The 20033-nt window shown below is 39.0% G+C and overlaps 1 protein-coding gene across 2 annotated transcripts in view; it reads left to right on the plus strand.

The window, feature by feature from the left end:
• ANO6 (anoctamin 6) overlaps positions 1–20033 on the plus strand; it is a 199484-nt gene that overhangs the window by 98170 nt on the left and 81281 nt on the right. For both annotated transcript variants that reach the window (XM_043563491.1, XM_043563490.1), the window contains one exon: positions 15844–15972. In XM_043563491.1, the coding sequence (XP_043419426.1) occupies positions 15844–15972 (129 nt within the window). The remainder of the gene's footprint in view (positions 1–15843; positions 15973–20033) is intronic.

Genomic DNA, 20033 nt, shown 5'->3' on the forward strand with positions numbered 1-20033 from the left:
TCCTGATACTGTTCCCGATCTGCTGTTTCTTTAAATTATTTATTTATTTATTTATTTATTTATTTATTTATTTATAGCATAAGTGGGAGAGGGGCTGAGACAGAGAATCCCAAGCAGGTTCTCTGTGGTCAGCTCCAGCGCCTGACTTGGGGCTTGAACCCACAAAACCACGCTATCATGACCTAAGCTGAGGTCAGGAGTGGGACGCTAAACCGACTGACCCACCCAGGTGCCCCTAACCTATTTCTAAGTGTAAGTTACAGCTTGTCTGTCTCTGTGTCTTCATTTCTGTTGCTCCCCCCTCAGACAAGGTCACTCCCTGTCTTCCCTGGACTCTCACAGTCCCGTTGCCACTTTTGCCACCCGCATCTCTATTCTCTAACCACTTCCTTGAAAAGCAGAAATCAGGGGCGCCTGGGTGGCGCAGTCGGTTAAGCGTCTGACTTCAGCCAGGTCACGATCTCACGGTCCGTGAGTTCGAGCCCCGCGTCAGGCTCTGGGCTGATGGCTCAGAGCCTGGAGCCTGTTTCCGATTCTGTGTCTCCCTCTCTCTCTCTGCCCCTCCCCCGTTCATGCTCTGTCTCTCTCTGTCCCAAAAATAAATAAACGTTGAAAAAAAAAAAAGAAAAGCAGAAATCAGATACTTTCTTCTGTGATGCGTAACGTAATTTCCCCCCGTTGCTTTATCTGTAATATTACAAAATATCGCAGGATAAAGGGTTAATTAATTTCAGTTGATTTATTTAATAATATTTATCCATTTAGTATTTCTATAACCCTATTAAGCAGGTACTATTGGGAAATATCACTGAAATATCCCTTGGGGCATATATTCTAGTGAGAGAAACAGACATTAATCAAATAATTACACGAATAACTACACAATTAAAATTGTGAGATGTGACATTTAAGGAGGAATATAAGGTGCTCTGAGGGTATATGAGGAGGAGAGCTAAGCTAGCCAGGGAGCTCAGGGAAGGGCTCCGTAAGGAGGAGTTGGCTAAGGAAAGGGAGAGATTCTAGGGAGTGGGGACCACATGTGTAAAGAGAGAAGGGAAGTACTTTATTTCAATGGAATACAATGTAATGATTAAAAACTTTAATGGAATAAAGAACCTGACAACTACATTGGGATGGAATATGGTCTTAAATTTTTCAAGCCATCTGGAGCAGCTTTTGGAAACCAACCAAACTTGTATAACATGGTTCTGTTAAACACTTTGACTTGAATGTGATCTCAAGTCAATATAGCAAGTATCTATCTGTTGGCTTACTTTCCTGGGGGTTATAAGTTAAAAAGAAAAAGCAGGATTTTTTTCTCTTTATTGTTATAATCCAATAAAAATGATAATATGCATACATAAAAATAGATGACGTACTCTATAGGTATTGTATCATACTATTATTATAATTTATATAATGGAAAATTAAGAGCCAGAGTGAATGGTATGAAATGGTGGTTCTAAAGGTTTTATATTCTTTCACTTTATACTCTTAAAAGTATGGACCCCAAAGAGCTTTTCATGTAGGTATATTGATATTTACTATAGTAGAACTTAAAACTGAAAAAAATTAAATGTATTAATTTACTTAAAACTAATAAACTCAATATATATAAACATAAAACATTTTAATAAAAAATAACTTTTTTTTTTTTTAAAACAACATAGAAGAGTGGCATTACACATGCATTTTACACATCTCTTTAGGAGAAGGCAGCTGGATTCTTAATATCTGTTTCTGTAGTTAAAAGTTCCAGTGTGTTGTTTTGGTTGAAGTATGTGAAGTAGACTCAGCCTTACACAGATAGGTGGTCAGAAAAGAGAGTTGTTTATAGTCTTTTCAGGTAATTCTAGATATTCTTTGATACCACATTGAAACTTGACAGGTAGTAGCATCTTAAAGGTTCGTTGTAATATGAAATGTGAAGCCATATCAACAAATTTTTGTATATTAAAAACCTGTCTTGCATTTTGAATGGATCTTTACCCAAGCCTAATTTTTATCACTATTCACAGGGCAGTTGAAAACATTGGTTCACTGAGTTAAGTAGCTCTTACAAATGTTGACCCATTTTGTTATACAAGGTGAAAAAAATGACATTAGTTAACACAGCCCCAGTCTCACCAGTGAAGCTAAGGAATATTGGGAAGCTGTGAAGTGCACGGTGGTGAATACAAGTTGTCCTAAATTCTAATACTTGTTTGAAAACTTGAATTTTTTTTTTTCAACGTTTATTTATTTTTGGGACAGAGAGAGACAGAGCATGAACGGGGGAGGGGCAGAGAGAGAGGGAGACACAGAATCGGAAACAGGCTCTAGGCTCTGAGCCATCAGCCCAGAGCCCGACGCGGGGCTCGAACCCACGGACCGCGAGATCGCGACCTGGCTGAAGTCGGACGCTTAACCGACTGCGCCACCCAGGCGCCCCGAAAACTTGAATTTTATCATAAGCAATAAATATTGTCAGTTGTTTCTCCTGAAATGACAGTTTCACTTTGTTCATTTTCTGCAAAATATCTACCAAATATCCAAGTCTATACAACTGAGTTTTGTTAGTTATCTGTCAAGTGAAGTGGTATCTGTGAAAAAAAATTGGCAACTGGAAAATTATATCAGCACTTTTCCTCAAGACAGCCATCATACTACAGTGTGCATCAGAAGTGCTTTATGGTTACTTCCATTTCTTCACACAGAATATTGAAAAGCCCGGTACTCAAGGGTCAGGATTTAATAACGTTAGTCATTGTTACAGCTTCATCAAGAACATTCTTAAGTGAAGAATGCATACACTACTGTATGCAGTGGTAAAGAATACAATGACAACTAGGCCAGTTTGGTGCCACTACTGAGTTTGCTAAGATGCTGGGAATTTTACCCGCCATTGTTTTTGCACCATCATTGCAGGTGTTAACACAGTGAGGAAAATAGATAACATCTTAGTATTATAAAAATGGCTGTGACCCTATGGGCCCCCTGAAAAGGTCTCAGGAATTCCCAGAAGTCCTCAGAACACACATGCGTTGGCATAGACAGTAGTGTAAGAAAGACACAGAAACCCATTGTTAGGAAGGCTTCATGAGCGAACGGACTTAGACTTTAAAGCAGAATTAAGATTTTGATAGGTGGAAAAGAGAAGGGAAAGGGATTTTAGGAAGGGAAATCATGTGAGTAAAGGAGTAGAGGCAGGAAGCCGCATGATGTGGCCAAAACACTGAGGAGAAAGGATGGTTGGGTTGGAGGGTTAGGAATGGAGAGTGAGTGATTATTTATAAAATATGGGATATGATGATATTACGGGGGAATCTTGAATACCTATCAGAAAAGTTTGCATTTTTTCCAGAAGTTACGGGAAGTAATTCAAGGTTTTTGAATCCTGTGACATGAACATGTTGGTTTAGGACCATCCATACGGCGAAAGTGTATAAGGTAAATTTGACAATCAGGACAACTGGATGCAAGGAGACTGATTGGAATATTAATTTAGTTTGTGAGCGTCAAGAATACAGACTAGAGAGGGGTGCCTGGGTGGCTCAGTTGGGTAAGGGTCCAACTTAAGCTCAGGTCATGATCTCCCAGTTTGTGGGTTCGAGCCCCGCGTCAGGTTTTGTGCTGACAGCTCAGAGCCTGGAGCCTGTTTTGGATTCTGTGTCTCCCTCTTTCTCTGCCCCTCCCCCACTCACACTCTGTCTCTCTCTGTAAAAACATTGGGGGAAAAAAAAATACAGGCTGGAGAGATGGCAGTAGATGGACCAGAGTGAAATGTAGACCAATTGCTTCAAAAGTAGAAGTGATATGAGAACTAAAGAAGAAAAAGTCAAAGGTTACTTGCATATTATATTTTATAACCCCATTTCCTTGCCAAGGACATTGTTAGGGAAATGAACAAAAACTGGGCGTTTCTATATAAGGTCTCACATGAGACTTTTTCCTCTCCCCAAAATCAGAATGCTTCCCCTTTTTCTGATAGCAAGAACTGGATCATTGAACACATTTCCTTTTTGACCTGGAGCCAGGAGGCTTTGTGCCAAATATCATATTAAAATCATAACAATTACACTTGTCCCAGTGGTTAGTACATTTCTTACTTCTTCTTTCTCTGGCCTGATTCTCTTCTTTCTTTCTTTATAATTCATTAATCTTACTATTTTCATTCTATTTAATGCCAGATATCAGAAGACCTTTTTTGAAAGAGGTTGACAGTGGGAGAGTCTTTTAGGGTTCCTAATACCAATTCCAATGTGAAGGGTTATTCCCCAATGCCCAAACACTAAGTGATTCTTGCACACCAGTTGGGTATCAGAGAATTCAAGTCAATTCTGACACTGTCTACCAGGAGATAGCATCAGATTGCACAGGTTAAGGACTCAGTCCTACAAAATTGCTTTCCACATCCCACTTCAGACTCCAGTGACAAACCTCAGGCTGTTACCGGTGCTTCTGACCAACTGGCTACAGATTGGAGCTTCCAACAACCTCCTTTTTAGGTTCAACTAATTTGCTGGAGCAGCTCACACAACTCAGGGAAACATTTACTTATATTTACCGGTTTATTAAAGGACATGAATCAACAACCACATGAGGCGATACATAGGGCAAGGTAGGGGGAAAGAGCATGGGGCTCCTGTGTCTTCTCTGGGTATGTGACCCTCCTCTCATCCCCATGTGTTCACTGACCCAGAAGCTCTCCAAACCCAGTTCTTTTGGTTTTTGTGGAGACCTCATTGCCCATGATTGACTAAGTCTTTGGCCATCAGCCAATTCAAACTCCAGCCTGTCCCCCATCCTTGGAGGTGATGGGGGGGCCTGAAAATTCCAATTCTCTAATCACATGGCAGCCAGTCCCCCACCCTTGGGTGGGGTCCAAAAGTCACCTTCATTAATAAGATACCCATTTCACCTTTATGCCTGTGAAGCATTTTCAGGAACCGTGGATGATTCTTAAATCATTATATCTCAGGGAGAAGAATATAATGTAATGATAATCTATTAATCCTTCACATATTTTGTTCATTGATAGGGTAGGACTCTACATCAGTCACATTTTACTGAGAACCTTAAGAAAGCTAAAAAGACTCTGACATTGAAAACCAAAGTACCAAGGTTAAATTTCAAATTAAATAAATTCAGTTATTCTGGTTTCCCAATTCAAAGCAGATGAGAAGCAGCAAGTAAAAGGGTAGTGAAATACCTACTAAAACTGGTAAAATGAGAGTGTTTCAGTCAGTTAAGCCTCTGACCATCATCTCACGGGTTTGTGAGTTCAAGCCCTGTGTCAGGCTCTGTGCTAAACAACTCAGAGCCTGGAGCCTGCTTCCCATTCTATGTCTCCCTCTCACTCTGCCCCTCCACTACTCTTGCTCTGTCTCTCTCTCACTTTTTCTCTCAAAAATTAAAATTAAAATTAAAAAAAAAATAGGTAAAGTGATACCAAACGAAATGACTATTCATAACCAGAATAATGTCAGAAAAAGCAAGATGCGGGTGCAAATTCCTCAGGATTATGGATTATGTGAATGCACGCAACACAGCTAGTAATTAATAAAGGACTGTCACATGTTAGAGAAAACTAACAGCTCACATTTCTTGTGCTTTTACTATGTTCCAGGCTCTCTGCTATTGCTTTTCATGTATCATTGTACTTAATCTTCACAATAACCATGCATTTCTATGATTTTCTCCTCTTCACAGATGAATACTTTTAAAGAAATAAAATATATACACAAAGGTACACTGCTTTGTATGTGGCAGAGTTGTGTTTTGAAATGAGCTCAGCTGGATAACAAAGCCTATGTTCTTTATTCTTATTTGGGGGCTTCCTTCATGTTTACCTCAATAATAATAATAGCTAAGTTATGTTCAATATCCTTTTAAAAGATCTCAAAAAATACTGTGTACTGTGTTTGAGAAAATTTAGAGCACAAAAAGGCTAAAGTAATCTTTTTTTAATTGGTATAATGTTTATTTAAAAATACATTTCCTCAGAGAACTTTATTTCTTGAAAATTCCCAACAATGGGCTGGAAGAAGTTTTGTAAAATGTTATTTATTGTCTACAGTCAGTTTCAAACTTTTGTGCCATTGTTTTATTATTTTTAAAATGTTTTTAACGTTTTTATTCATTTTTGAGAGACAGAGACGGAGTGCTAGCAGGGGAGGGGCAGAGAGAGAGGGAGACAGAATCCGAAGCAAGCTCCAGGCTCTGAGCTGTCACTAGAGAGCCTGACACAGGGCTTGAACCCATGAATGGTGAGATTATGACCTGAGCCGAAGTTAGATGCTTAACCGATTGAGCCACTCAGGTGCCCCATTTTGTGCCATTGTTTTGAATGAGTCCTGTGGTTTTTTAAATTTTGTTTTGGAAACCTCTGTGTATCCTCATTTTCATACCACAAAGAACAGCCATTCTTGTAAACTACTAGTGAGTTAAAGGAAAAAAAAAAGTTCTATCTCTATAAAACATTAACCAGCTGATAGGCAATGTCACAATTCTTTGCTTTGCTGGGCACTAGATGCTCTGATTTCTTTTTCTTTCTCTCGCTTTGAATGAGTTTGTAAACATCAGTTGTCAGAGAAGTAGTCTGAGAAGATTATGGACATGGGACATAACAGTCCATGGGGGAGTAACTGTTGATGACAGGACTCTAGTGGTGCAAACTCAGAGCAACTGAAAAGCTAAAAATAACCCGGGGCAATTCTTAGACTAGAAATGGAAACATCCTGTGAAAGATGAAGAGCATCTGGGAGTGACGGATTATAACTTTAAGGAAGTCTGCAAAAGAAGAATGATACATGATCCTAGTAAAGAGTGTGATTCATTGCCTCAGTTACACCCTCAGTGATACCTTTGTTAGCTTCCTCAGCTTGACAGTCTGAATGGCCAATTTGAATCTCCATTTTCTTTTCATTCTGAGATTATAATCACCGGCTAGGGGATAAGGTTTTCATTCACAAGCATGCATATTCAGGGACTGGTCACCCTGGTCACATGTGACTCAGGTGACTAAGAAAGGGGAGTAGTTCATAGCCATGGATATGGTAACTACCAGTAAATATTTTTTCATCATAACTGGGTAGTTTTCCAAGTACTGAAAGTACTTACATGTGTGAAAGCCAGTTGAAGTGTGTGGTTGACTAAGGAATAGGAGGAAGGTGGAAGGAAACCTGTGATTATGAAGTCACGTGAAAACTATTTTACCTTGAGACTAATGATCTGAACATTGTAGATGGAATATTGTGAAAGTCCACTAAATCATGAGGGATCTGGTTGTAGCAGTATTATTTTGGTTCTGATTCCAGAATAGAAGATTGGGAGTTATTTCTTAAAGGTCCAAAAAGTGTAATTTAGGACAGCCATCCTGCCTAGGTGGGAAACCTATACAACATTTTTCCTCGAGAGGTAGTACAAACTGAAGATGCTAACAGATTCAAGACATATTTAAGAATGTTAAATACATAATGTGGTATTAAAGCAAAAGCAGGACACTTTGGGGATGTTGAAACCTTAAGAGGTTAGGCGCTAGGAGGATAATCATTCCCTTTCAGAAATATCCTCATACATCACTTGTCTTGTTTTATCATGTCTGTCACTTTATTTAAGACTTTATTGGGAATATTTTGCAGCTTAATCTCTCCCACAGTTCACCACTGTTACCATTATCAGATGAGAACTGTGCAAACAGGTGATGGCTTCTTCTAGAAAAGGAAGAATATGAAAATAACCACTATAGGCATTTTCACACTGTTTTTTTTTTCTTTTGTGACTTTTCTTATTCTTCTTTTCTGCAGATCACCTTTAAAGAAGGCTAAACAGGGGTTTTAAAATGGTGGGAAAACAGGAGAGCAAAAACAAACCAACCAACCATCCGTGTAGTCTTGTTAATAAAAATCCCGATCCCCTGTCTCACATTTGACTGCGGGGTTGAAGAAAAGGTTCAGGCAGAGTCCCTCCCCTAGGAGGACCCTGCTAACTGAGCATCTTCCTGCAATCTTCCTGAAACCCTAGTTACTTAACTCCTTTTAAGGAAGTCTTATTTTAAAGGTCATTAAAAGTCCTATTTTCGTATTTCGTCAAACTTGCTTCAGAAATTTGAAGAATATTTAAAGCCATATGAGAACTCTATTTCATCAAACTACTGTTTCCATGGCATGGCCTGCAGGGAAATATTTAACAATAATTATGCTTAAGGTATTATGGCCTTTATACTCACCCAGCAACTTAAATGTGATGTTCTAATAATAGAACTCCAGAGTTTAACACAAGCAAAAGGAAACAAAACAAAATGCATGTACCAAATGAAGAGGCTGCCGGCATGTGAACATTCCCTTGTGTGTATAACCAAAAAAAATAAAATAAAATAAAAAGAAGCAGCAGCATCTTTAGGCACAATCTAATGATATTTATAAGTGAACCATATCCCTGTGGACAAATTATGGAAACTAGTAAGCTCAGCTATTTGGGAACTAGTTATAGCCATGCAAGACTGTTTTTTAGGAATTTGTGCATCAATTTTTGACTTTCAACAAAAATCACTTATAAGGTAAATAAGTATTAAGTTCTAAAAAAGTTTTGAGGAAAGATATATAACTGATATGTGGTAGTTACAAAGGTGGCATGGAAGCTGTAAGGGAAAGTATGTCAATCTGGGGCAGTGATCTCTAAAATTTGTATCAGCACATTCCAATTCCATGTCTGAATTTCAGACATGTCTACGTTGTTGAACCCAGGACTGATTGACAGTACCCTAAAATATTTGTCCCTTTTCCTTTTTGGGATTTAGTTGGTAATTTTATGGACCCCTTTTATATCGCCATTCATCAACTCGCCCCATTTGCCTGCATGGTTTTTAGGATCTCATCAGTAAAACCCAAGAGAATCTACTGAATAGAGATTAAATAATGAGATAGTTCATTTAGGTCAAGAATGGTAATTGGCATTTCACAAAAGCAGTAATTCATTTGGGCAGTACCCATAAAAATGTTGGTGCTCCCTAATTAAAAAGTACAAATGAAAAAAAAATATTTTGACTCTCAAGGAGACAGTGAAACTAACAGAAATCTGGTAAGGGTGGGAAAGGAGACTTTCATGTGCTCTGCTGGTGGAAGTGTTCATTTATTATAAATATCACGGATGAAAATTTGGCAATGTATACATCAAAAGCTCTCGAAAAAGCCATGCCACTTAAAATCTGCTTCTAGAACTTAGCCTAAGGAAATAGTAATTGAACATGTGCACAGATACATATGTACAAAGATGCTCATTGCAGCGGTGTTTATAAAAGCAGCAAATTGGAAACAATTTATGTGTTCATCAGTGGAAGAAATGTTTATATTGTAGTGATTAAGCATGACTCAGAGCTTTAATATGAAGCTAGAAAAATGTGATAGATGTTTATAAAACAGTATGTAGGGTATGGTACCATTTTGGGGAGTGTGTATGTGAGAGAGAGGGAAAACCTGAAAGGATGCAAAATATTAAGCTCAGCTCTACGAGGTTGGATTATGTATGACTTCTGTTTTTTTCCTTTCTTACTTTGCTGCATCTTCAGAATTTTTTAGCAGTTAGTATATATTACTTTTATTATCGGGGGAAAAAAGAGGTTATTTTTATTCTAAGAAAAAAGTAAACTGAGCTCCTGCTACCTGCAATGCTCAGCAGAGAACTCAGGGTTGGAACAAGACCCGGCCACTAGTCTTCAGAAGCTAGTAGTGTGGATAACAGAGTGGGGAAAGAGACTGTGATTTGTACAAATATTCTGGGTCACTCTTGAGTACACCTTGATCATTACAGAGTCACCATCAAAGGATGTTCATGGAACATCCTGACATGCTTGACTCTAAAACCAACCTAGAGTCCTCGCTTCTGGATACCCCCTCCTCCTTGAATGGGCCCTCTGTCCACTGCACTTCCCTCCCATCAACATTCCTGGACGCCTGAGTCCAGTCAAAAAACACACTTATTCATCCCCAGTTACTTGAGCTGGTTTCCTCCTTGGCTCCCATGTGTGTCCACATATGTCTCTTTATCCCTGTTAACAGGTTATTTCCTCTTCTTCAACCCTGCTTCCCACAATACTAGTCTTTCCACCTTCAGCATCAATCCTTCCATATGGACAGTGCTTGTCATTTTTCTTTCAACTTTGCATTTTCTCACTATTACATGTTCTTACGGGCTGAGGAGGAGCTCTCCTCAAAGGAACAAATTGGTCCTGGTCTCTTCGCTTTGTGCACAATTGTATAAAGTAAAAATGTCCCACGATTACTTATGCTTTGAATCTGCCTGCACTCTCCCACAGTTAGGGAAAACAGAGTATATCTCATTTATAACTGTATGGCCTGCAAATAAAGTTTCATTGTGCTCTGTGTTTTGTGAGATCTAAATATTTACACAAAGGCTTTTGCTTCAAAAGTTTGGTTTCCCTAGAACTTGCTACATGCATGGATTCAGGGTTTACTGAAAAATCAAAGATCCAATATTTTCACTTTAGTTCTCTGCCATGATTAAAGTTTGCATTTTTTCCTGTTGTGTCCTTCTTGGATTTAATTAGTTTTGTTTTACTTAAGGAGGTGTTAAAGACTACAGAGAGCCACGTGTTTTTTCCACATTTACATATCAGTTGCTCTTTAATTGTGTGAGTGTTTTGATATTGTTTATTTTTCGTCATGTAATTCCTCAACTATTATCGTTAGATCTTAAGCCTTTTTTGTATCCTGCTTTGTATAAAGGTCGACACCATTGCCCAAATGAGCTTGGACTACTCTCCAGTATCCTAGTAAATGACAACCATATCAGATCAGGAGTAGACTATTTGAAAATTCTGGAGATAGAATATCACTTGCTGTCCAAGGCAAGTTTCAAACACCCTCACACATAAATAAGAGTTTGAGCAAAAATACCAATTACACTGCTTTTTATGCAGATCTTGGACAAATAACTTAAGTTCAGCATTTTAAGCTCTCGAAATTAGATGCCTCTATTGTGAAAGGGAACTTCCAGTCTTGTGTTTTGCGGGGTTATTTGGGGACCTGATTTTGTGGACACTTGAGAAATATGAGATTGAACAAATGTTAAGCAGCAAGTTATGTTGTGGATTTACCAAGTGCTGATATCAGGGATTCCAGGAGGGTGCTTAGTGAGACAGGCTGCTCACCTAGAACTAACCTAAATGCCACAGAGCAGTGACACTCAGGAAACAGTGACGCCTGTTTCCTAGGTCCTCTCTTACCCTGGTCCTTCTTTCCCCACCTAGAAGAGAGACCTCATCATGTCACCCTTCATTTGCCTGAAGCATCTATTCAAGGAGAGGTCTAATGCCTCATTTCATTCAGAGATTACTTATGAGAAATTTTCCTACTAAGTAATTACCATCTTTGGATCTGTCTTTGTGTCCACTAGGACATTCTTTCTCAATCGCTTGTTCTATACTATGGAGGTCTGAACCGGGCTCCAGGTACAGGACCAGCACCCACTCGTACTTCTTAGCCAAGAGCAAAAAATTTTCATGTTCTTAAATTCACGACTGTAGCTTGAAAGCACTGGGCACAGTATTTTGTTGCTTGCATTTTTTATCCTGATTTGGTTAAGGAGGATCCTGCCCTGTGGGGCTCTTTTGTTGAAGGAGCCGCCCCATAAATAAAAGGAGGAAAGAAGCCAGCGGAGAGGAGGGAGGCCTGGAAAACATCGCTTGTATGAATCACACCTGACCTCCCTACTTATTCCCTCTCCTGCTCTCCTCAGCCAAGCTGTTACTGCTCAGACCTGTATGTCTCCTCTGCATCCCAAGTATGAAATGTCAAAGGCAGCAGCCAAAGGCAGAGGTAGTCAGGTCACTATTTCACAGTGGTTGCCACCAGTTCTGGTGTACGGACAATGAACGTGGGTGGGGTTTTTTTTAACCTCTGTAGCCTTTAACTTTCAGTACAGCGTTAGGTCAAGTGGCTACCCAGGAGTAACTGAATGCTAGGTGGGTGAGATCTAGCATCTTCGGAACCAGAGAGGGCATTGGGTATGAACAGGTAGAATATAGTATAGACTCCAAACTGTAATTGGATACTTACTTGATATTTTTCCAGAAAGACGTGAGTATTAATAGCTAGAGACTGTTTACTTCCTCGACATTTGAGACATTTGCCTAACACCCTAGTGGGGTCGTCCTAGTGGGGAAGTCAGTAACCATACAGAAGCCATGATCTCTAAAATAATTTTACCTGATAAATTTTCAACCTCTCTGCAAGTGTTTTTAAACTTAAGTTGCCGAACAGGAAAGATTGGCTTTCAGGGTATTTTTGGTTTTGTTTTTCCAAGTTTTTATTTAAATTCCAGTTAGTTAACACAGTGTAATATTAGTTCCACGTGTAGAATTTAGTGATTCATCACTTACTTACAATGTGTGGTGCTCATCACAACAAGCGCCCTCCTTATTACCATCCCCCCCCCCACATCCCCTCCAGTAACCCTCAGTTTGTTCTCTTTAGTTAAGAGTCTGTTTTCTGGCCTTCCTCTCTCTTTTTGTTTTCCCCTATGTTCATCTGTTTTGTTTAAATTCCATGTATGAGTGAAATCATACGGTATTTCTCTGACTTATTTCACTTAGTATAGTACTCTCTAGCTCCATCCACGTCATTGCAAATGACAAGATTTCATTCTTTTTGATGGCCGAGTAATATTCCACTCTGTGTGTGTGTGTGTGTGTGTGTGTGTGTGTGTGTGTGTATACCACATCTTCTTTATCCATTCATCATTTGATGGACATTTGGACTCTTTGCATAATTTGGCTATTGTTGATAATGCTGCTATAAACATCGGGGTGCATGTATCCCTTCGAATCAGTATTTTTGTATCCTTTGGGTTAATACCTCCCTAGTAGTACAATTGCTGGATCCTAGGGTAGTTCTATTTTTAACAGTTTGAGGAACCTCTATACTGTTTTCCAGAGTGACTGCATCAGTTTGCATTCCCAACAACACTGAAAGAGGGTTCCCCTTTTTCTGCAGCCTCACCAGCACTTGTTGTTTCATGTGTTGTTAGTTTTAGCCATTCTGATAGGCGTGAAGTGGTATGTCGTTATAGTTTTGATTTGTATTTCCCTGATGATAAGTCATGTTGAACATCTTTTCGTGTGTCTGTTAGCCATCTGTATGTCTTCTTTGGAAAAACGTCTGGTTTCAGAGTTTTTGTATTTCATCTTGATGCCATTTGACTTGGTAGAAAAGAGTAAAGATAAGGTTTTGAGTAGGTACCAAGAAAGGCATAGAGGTCAGGACTTGAATAATTCATCACTGAATAATCAGTCCTTTAAAGAAGTGTATCAGTATTTATCATGAGAGACTATTAAAATTTTACTTCATATAAAGCAAAACTGTAGGAAAGGAATTACTTTTTAGTTCTCTATTATTTCAGTGTCCTGATGGGTGAGTTAGGCCTGGAGTAGAATTACTACTGAAAAATCCATCCCTAAAAAAAAAAAAAAAAAAAAAAAAAAGTTTTGTTTATAAGTCAGTCTTTTAAAATTCAGACCAGGCCAGATTTCTTTTTTGTTATGTATTCTTTCCAACCCTACACTGAGTTTCTCCCTTTCTCCCAGTTGCCTAGCAGGGCCTTCTGCCAAGCGATGGGAAACCTGGATTTCACAGCAGCACAAACCTGGTGCCCTTTTCCCTAGCATTGCATTCCAGTAAAACCATATCAGAGTTTGACCTAGTTATTTCACACAGACAGCTGTTGCCAGGTCATTGAGGCTTTCCTCCAAATAAAGGACCATGGTCTTCTGTCACACAGGAAAGACGTGCACGCAGACCAGACTGTCCTGGAGCTGCCAGCCAGCCTGTGTGGCTGAGCAAGGGCCATGCAAGGGAGAGTGCCTGGAGCCGCGTGCAGATGTGGATCTTATTCCAGATCTCCTCCTTCAGACCTTCGATGAGTCCTGCTGGATGCCACCAAAGGCAACAGAATGTGGGCTACAGAGAACAAGTGGCTTTTGTATACTTTTCAGACATCTGTAATGATGACCAGGTTTTCATGACTAAATTCCACCCCAGTTCACCTCCCCCTTTGTCACTGCAAGGAAATTTTTCATTTTTTCCCCCTTCTGTGTAAAAGTTTCCTCTAGCAACTGCCCTGATTGTCACCAATAGTAACATCCTCATTGAAAGGAAGAGAAATCGGGGCACCTGGGTGGCTCTGTCATTAAGTGTCCGACTTCAGCTCGGGTCATGATCTCACGGCTTGTGGGGTTTGAGCCTGACAGCTCAGAGCCTGGAGCCTGCTACGGAGTCTGTGTTTCCTTCTCTCTCTGCCCCTTCCACACTCATACTCTGTCTCTCTCCCTCAAGAATAAACATTTAAAAAATTAAAAAAAAAAAAAAAAAAGAAGAGAAATGGAAGGAGCCTGAAGGACTTTGTGGCTGAATTGAAAAAGATAGGGCTTAGCATTTTTGTATAGCTTTAAATACTCTTCAAGTTTATGGGTGTTAAATAGCTGCAATTGTAAATTAAAAGAGTTGGGGAGTGGCCCCAGCCTAACATACTGTTGTCTCTTTTGTCCTGGCCCCTCCCTGCTCCCAGCTGGTGTCTCAAGGCAAAGTCACACTGTTTGTGATTGGAATCCTTGGTTAAACGGCACTGTGATGGGGGGTGTTCTGAGTTAGGCCAGCAGCATGCACTCCACACGTGAAGGAACCTACTAAATGGGATATGTTTTGAATACTAGCAAGAAACCTGCCCCCACTCCGTGGTGGAAAAGACAGGAATGACAAGTATCAGGCTGTATACCCTCAGCAAAAGATCTGTCTTTTCAAAAGTGTGAAGTAAAGGAGGAAGGAGTGCTGGTAAAATTAGGTGAGTTTTTTTATTAATTGATGGTAAATGCAGAGAAGAATTAATCGCATTTAATGACTAAGTGTTTCCACCAAAGGACTGCAAAATGCAATCTCCCCATGAGTTTTTAATGGAGAAAGAAGTTAAAAATTTTTAAATATTACCTATCAGTTAAAAAATAGTCTGATTCTTAAACAACAGCAACAAAATTCTCATGAGCATCCTGACAAGCTGTGTGAGAAACACAAACCCAAGTTTTTGCTTAGAGCAAATTAAAATAATTCTATCCAAATCCACATGGTAACAAAAGTTGTTTGACTCTAGTAGGTCCGAGTTCTGCCATTATTTCTTTGTTTTTAAGCCATAAAGCTTTTATGCTCTGAACTAAAGTCTTATTTATTTATTGATGCTGCCAGGGTCATTTGTTTATTTGTTTTGTTTGCTAGGAGTGAAGGGGTATCTTCTGTGGATTCAGGAACATATACCAACAACCATTGTAGCTTTTGTGTTTATCAAAACACAAAATGTGTTTATGCATCATCTGGCATATGTTTAGGGTTATAAAGTGGTACCTTCTTAAAGTGGTGAGGTCCAGAGAGAAGCCATGAAAATATGGCTTAGGAAGGATGGGATTTTCATAAATAGTGCTTTGTCTTAGATTTTTCTTCTTGCTAAATGAACCTCCGTACTTCAGATAGGCACCTCTGGTTATTGTGTTTATTTGCAAACATTATTCTCCTTTGCTGTTCGAGGAGGGAATAATTCTGAGATGATTGTGTTTACATACATAATACTGATAGTTTCCCATGTGTTTGTAGAATAATCATAAACTGCTTAATTCAAGGACTTCTTTCACCCAGAACAAACTGTGCTCGCAAAGATCATGGTGACCGCGACCTCTTAGTTAAGTAACTAGCAGTGGATTTCTTTTTCTCAGTAAACACGCTGATGTATCTATTAAAGCTAGAAAATAAACACTTATAATTGACACTTTGAAAAAATTATATTAAAATTTGTTTTCCCACACAGGAAGAATTTAATGGAAAACCTGACTCCCTCTTTTTTAATGACGGTCAGCGAAGAATCGACTTTGTTCTAGTGTATGAAGATGAAAGTAGAAAAGAAACCAATAAAAAGGGTTCAAATGAAAAACAAAGGGTAAGTTTTTTGTGTGTGCTATTTTCCGTTTTATTTCTTATAATATCGTGAAATGAAAAAAAAAGTGCTATTTTTATGTAAGCAATAAAGTGAAACTGGTATTTGAAATATGATATACCAAACATACTTTCATATTTTCTCTGCTCATCATTCCCTCAAGGCATGTTAACAGATATATATATTTTTTAATTTGAAGCAGAAACTTCCTCAGGCTCTTAACCTCAGTTGGTTTCACAGCCAAAGGCAGACTTTATTCCAAGGAATTGCATTTTCTATCTGTAGAAGAGATTTACATTAAAATCATACTTGGCTATTTGCAACTAGGTTGGGAAGGGACACTGATGATTAGTGATGACAGCCAGTGTAGTAACCACTAGCCTTCAGTGTGCTCTCACTCATGGATGCTGGGTGCCTTTTGTATGCATTGTCTCGCTTAATTTTTACATAACCTACTAGGTGCCTTCTGTTATCATACCATTGTAGATGACCGAGTTGATCCTTAGGTTACAATGATTGCCCAAGGTCGCCAACAAATAGTGGAGCCATGGTTCAAATTCTTGTCTTGACTTTAGAACCTGTGCTAGTCACCTCTTCCATTTTCTATCACTTCCTTTTCATCCGTTGCCATTCAAGCTGCTCCTCCTTCCCTTTCCTCTTCTTCAAGTTTTCTTAAGTAACAAGACTATTTTTATCTTGAGATATTAAACCATTTAGTAGCCTAGGGTTATAACATACCTGGATCTCCTTTACCTGAACCCAAACTGTATTAAGCTGAAACAGGACAAAAAGAAGAGAGCATGCATAGGTCACTTTTCCCCCACTTTGAAAACAACTCTCTCATTCTTTGTTTGTTTTTCTCACATCTATGCTATTCATATACACAGCTTAAATTATTCTCTCTGGACTTTCTCTCTGAAATACATCATTCTTAAATCTATTGATTTCTGCTCATTATTTCAAACCAGCTGATGAAACCTGCTTAAAATGAAGCAATCATGCCTGTTTCGTGTGTTTATTTTGGAAGGGGTAAGTTTCGTGTTTTGCATTCACATGGTATCACAGAGTAAACGCAGGCACTGGAACTTAACATTCACATTCTAATTCTGCCACTCCAGTTATTTGGAGTAATTCTAGCTGATATGATAAACTAGTTCTGAATTACAATGTCTTAACATAATAGACGTTTACTTATTTCTCATGTCAAATCAGAGGTAGCATCCCTGTTTGGCAATATGGGTTTAGGGGTACGGGTAAGGCTTGGTTCCTTGCAGTCATTCAGGGACCCAGGCTGACACAGAAGCTTTGCCATATTCAACAGGTAGTTTCTAAAATCATCCTAGGAATCAACATAAATAATAATTTAAGAGAGAGGATGGAGAGGATGTGCTTCGTTACCACTTTGGCCTGGAAATGACGTCAGTTTTGCTACATTCTATTGGTCCGAACTCTGGAAAATGGAAAATGTATTTTCTGGCTGGACAGCCATTTCTCTGTAGGAACGCCACATTGTAGAAGTGGAACATGAATCTTTGGTGGACAGCAGGCTAGTCTTGGCCATACCTATTAACTGGCTATATGACTTGAATGAATTTTCTGGTCAGTATCATATTTCATTATCATTTTTGAGATGCATATTATTTTTACATTTTGACATCTTTAAAATCAGGGTATGTCTTACAAATGGCATATCATAATTTCGTTGGCTGAATTTTTCTTATGGATATGTAAAATATTGGTTCATCACACACTAATGGCATCTTAGAGTCAGGGAATGGGAATTCCAATACCTAGTCCATAGGCTTATGGTAAGGATTAAGTAAAATATTATGTAGAAATGTGATGTAAATTTTTAGCACATATTAAATCATATTAGGTAATAGTAATTCCTATGCCCTTACTCTTATTTGTGGCTTTCTTAAAACAGTGTGCTAGCATGAAATGCATGACTCCTCTTTTGTTATTATATGATTTCATCACTAGAGGAATGTAGCTTAGAGTGTTTTATCATTTTCCTGTGGACACTAAGATATATTCTGTGCAGTCATAGTCACCGTCATCAAATATTCATTAAGCACCCCTATGCCAGTGGAACTGCACTAAGCACTATGTAAAGTAAGTTAAACAAATCTAATCCATTAAAGTGTAAAGGAAACAGTTCTGGTTTTAGACAAGAGCTTCACTGCCATGGTGAAGGGGCCCTAGAGCTGCTTACATTATTAATAAGTGCTGCATTTGCTTTACCCAGAAACAGGTCCCAGGGTAACTCTCATAAATCAGGAGAAAAAAAGTCATTAATTTGGCAGTCTCTGAACTCATGGATAGATGTACCATGATGTTGGTTTTTCTAACCCGTGCTTTGAAGTGCTTTGAGACCGTGTTTGTACATATTCCTTAGACTCCACCAGAATTTAAAGCTCAGCTTTGGAATCACATTTTTATTAATCAGAAACACATTTGTGAGTTCCATCATACCCTCTGTCAGGCCTTATTCAGGATTTAGGACTCCACCAAGGAAAGGCAATTCCAAAATCCTGTTTTCTTTGAGAGAAAAAAAAAAATATGTGTAAATCGTACTGATTTCCTAAAGCAACACCAAGGTTGACTTTGTCAGTGGCTAATCTAAAGAGTATTGTTAAATACTTTTCTAGAAATGGAGAAAGAAGTAATAGGGCCACAAAACATAGAGGAGTAAAAGGCTACATCTTCCCATGAGCAGAAGAGAAAATATTTTTTCTAGCTAAATCTCCAAATAGCATGTCACTTTGTCCCTTTATATTAGTGAAAACACCTCAGGAACTTCACACCTTCCTTTAAAAAGTACAAATCAGGGCACCTTGGGTGGCTCAGTGGGTTAAGCGCCTGACTTTGGCTCAGGTCATGATCTCATGGTTTGTGAGTTCGAGCCCCATGTAGGGCTCTGCTCTGACAGCTCAGAGCCTGGATCCTGCTTCAGATTCTGTGTCTCTCTTTCTACCATCTCTTTCCTGCTTGCACTCTGTCTCTGTCTCTCTCTCAAAAATAAATAAACATTAAAAATATTTTTAAATAAGATAAAAAGTGTTAATCATTTAGGCATGGGGAATGATAATAAGTTGTTTCAATAATGCATGCCCATTTAGCCTACACTATCCTGGGCACTGAGTTTGAATGGTTTTTGTTTTTTGTTTTTTGTTTTTCTGCAAGAACTCAAAATGTCTTAAATGCTAAAGGAAATAATTTTCTCACTTAAGAAATAGCCCTCCATTAAAGCATCTGGGCACCTGGGCAGCTCAGTCAGTTAAGCATCTGAATCTTGGTTTCAGCTCAGGTCATGATCTCACTGTCGTGAAATCAAGGCCCAAGTCGGGCCTTAAGACAGAGCATGGAGCCCACTTAGGATTCTCTCTCTCCCTCTCCTTCTGCCCATTCCCCATGTGCATGTGTGTTCTCTCTCTTAAAAAAAAAAAAAAAATGTAGCCTAGAGGTAAAACCATTTCTGGGTTGGATAATTTATTGGCTTAAAGAGGTCGTCAGGAATTGAACTCATAACATCCTTTGCCCTGCCAGCCTCATTATGTTTCTGTTCTTAAACTGACTTCACTTGGTTACAAGATGGCTCTTGTACTCAAGGCATCTGGAGGTGAGAAGAGGGAATGCCCTTTTTTAAGGGGGAAGAAAGCTCCCCTAGAAGGGCCCTAAGCAGACTTGCCTTCACAGTTCATGGTCTGTCACAGTCTGTCCCAAAACTTCTTGTTGGCAAGACAATGGAATTACTACTTCCCATCATTACCACAGACACATGAAGATTAGCCTTTCATCTTTTGAATTGCCCGATCACCCAATACCTGGAAAACCATCAGGCTTTTCTTAGCAGTGAAGAAGGGGGAAGTGACTGACTGTTCAGTAGGTAGCCAGCAGTGTGTGGCATAGTACATGATTAGTGATATCTAAATATGTTCCATGTACATTATGAAGAGCAGAGATGTCCTAAATAAAACAAGTTTCTGTATTTCTCTCCAACCCCTTCTGCTTAGTTTTGTTAGCAATGCTTCTTCCACTTCCTTTTGCTAGAACTGCGAACA

Source organism: Prionailurus bengalensis, chromosome B4 (genome assembly GCF_016509475.1).
Source record: "Prionailurus bengalensis isolate Pbe53 chromosome B4, Fcat_Pben_1.1_paternal_pri, whole genome shotgun sequence".
Classification (NCBI taxonomy): domain Eukaryota; kingdom Metazoa; phylum Chordata; class Mammalia; order Carnivora; family Felidae; genus Prionailurus; species Prionailurus bengalensis.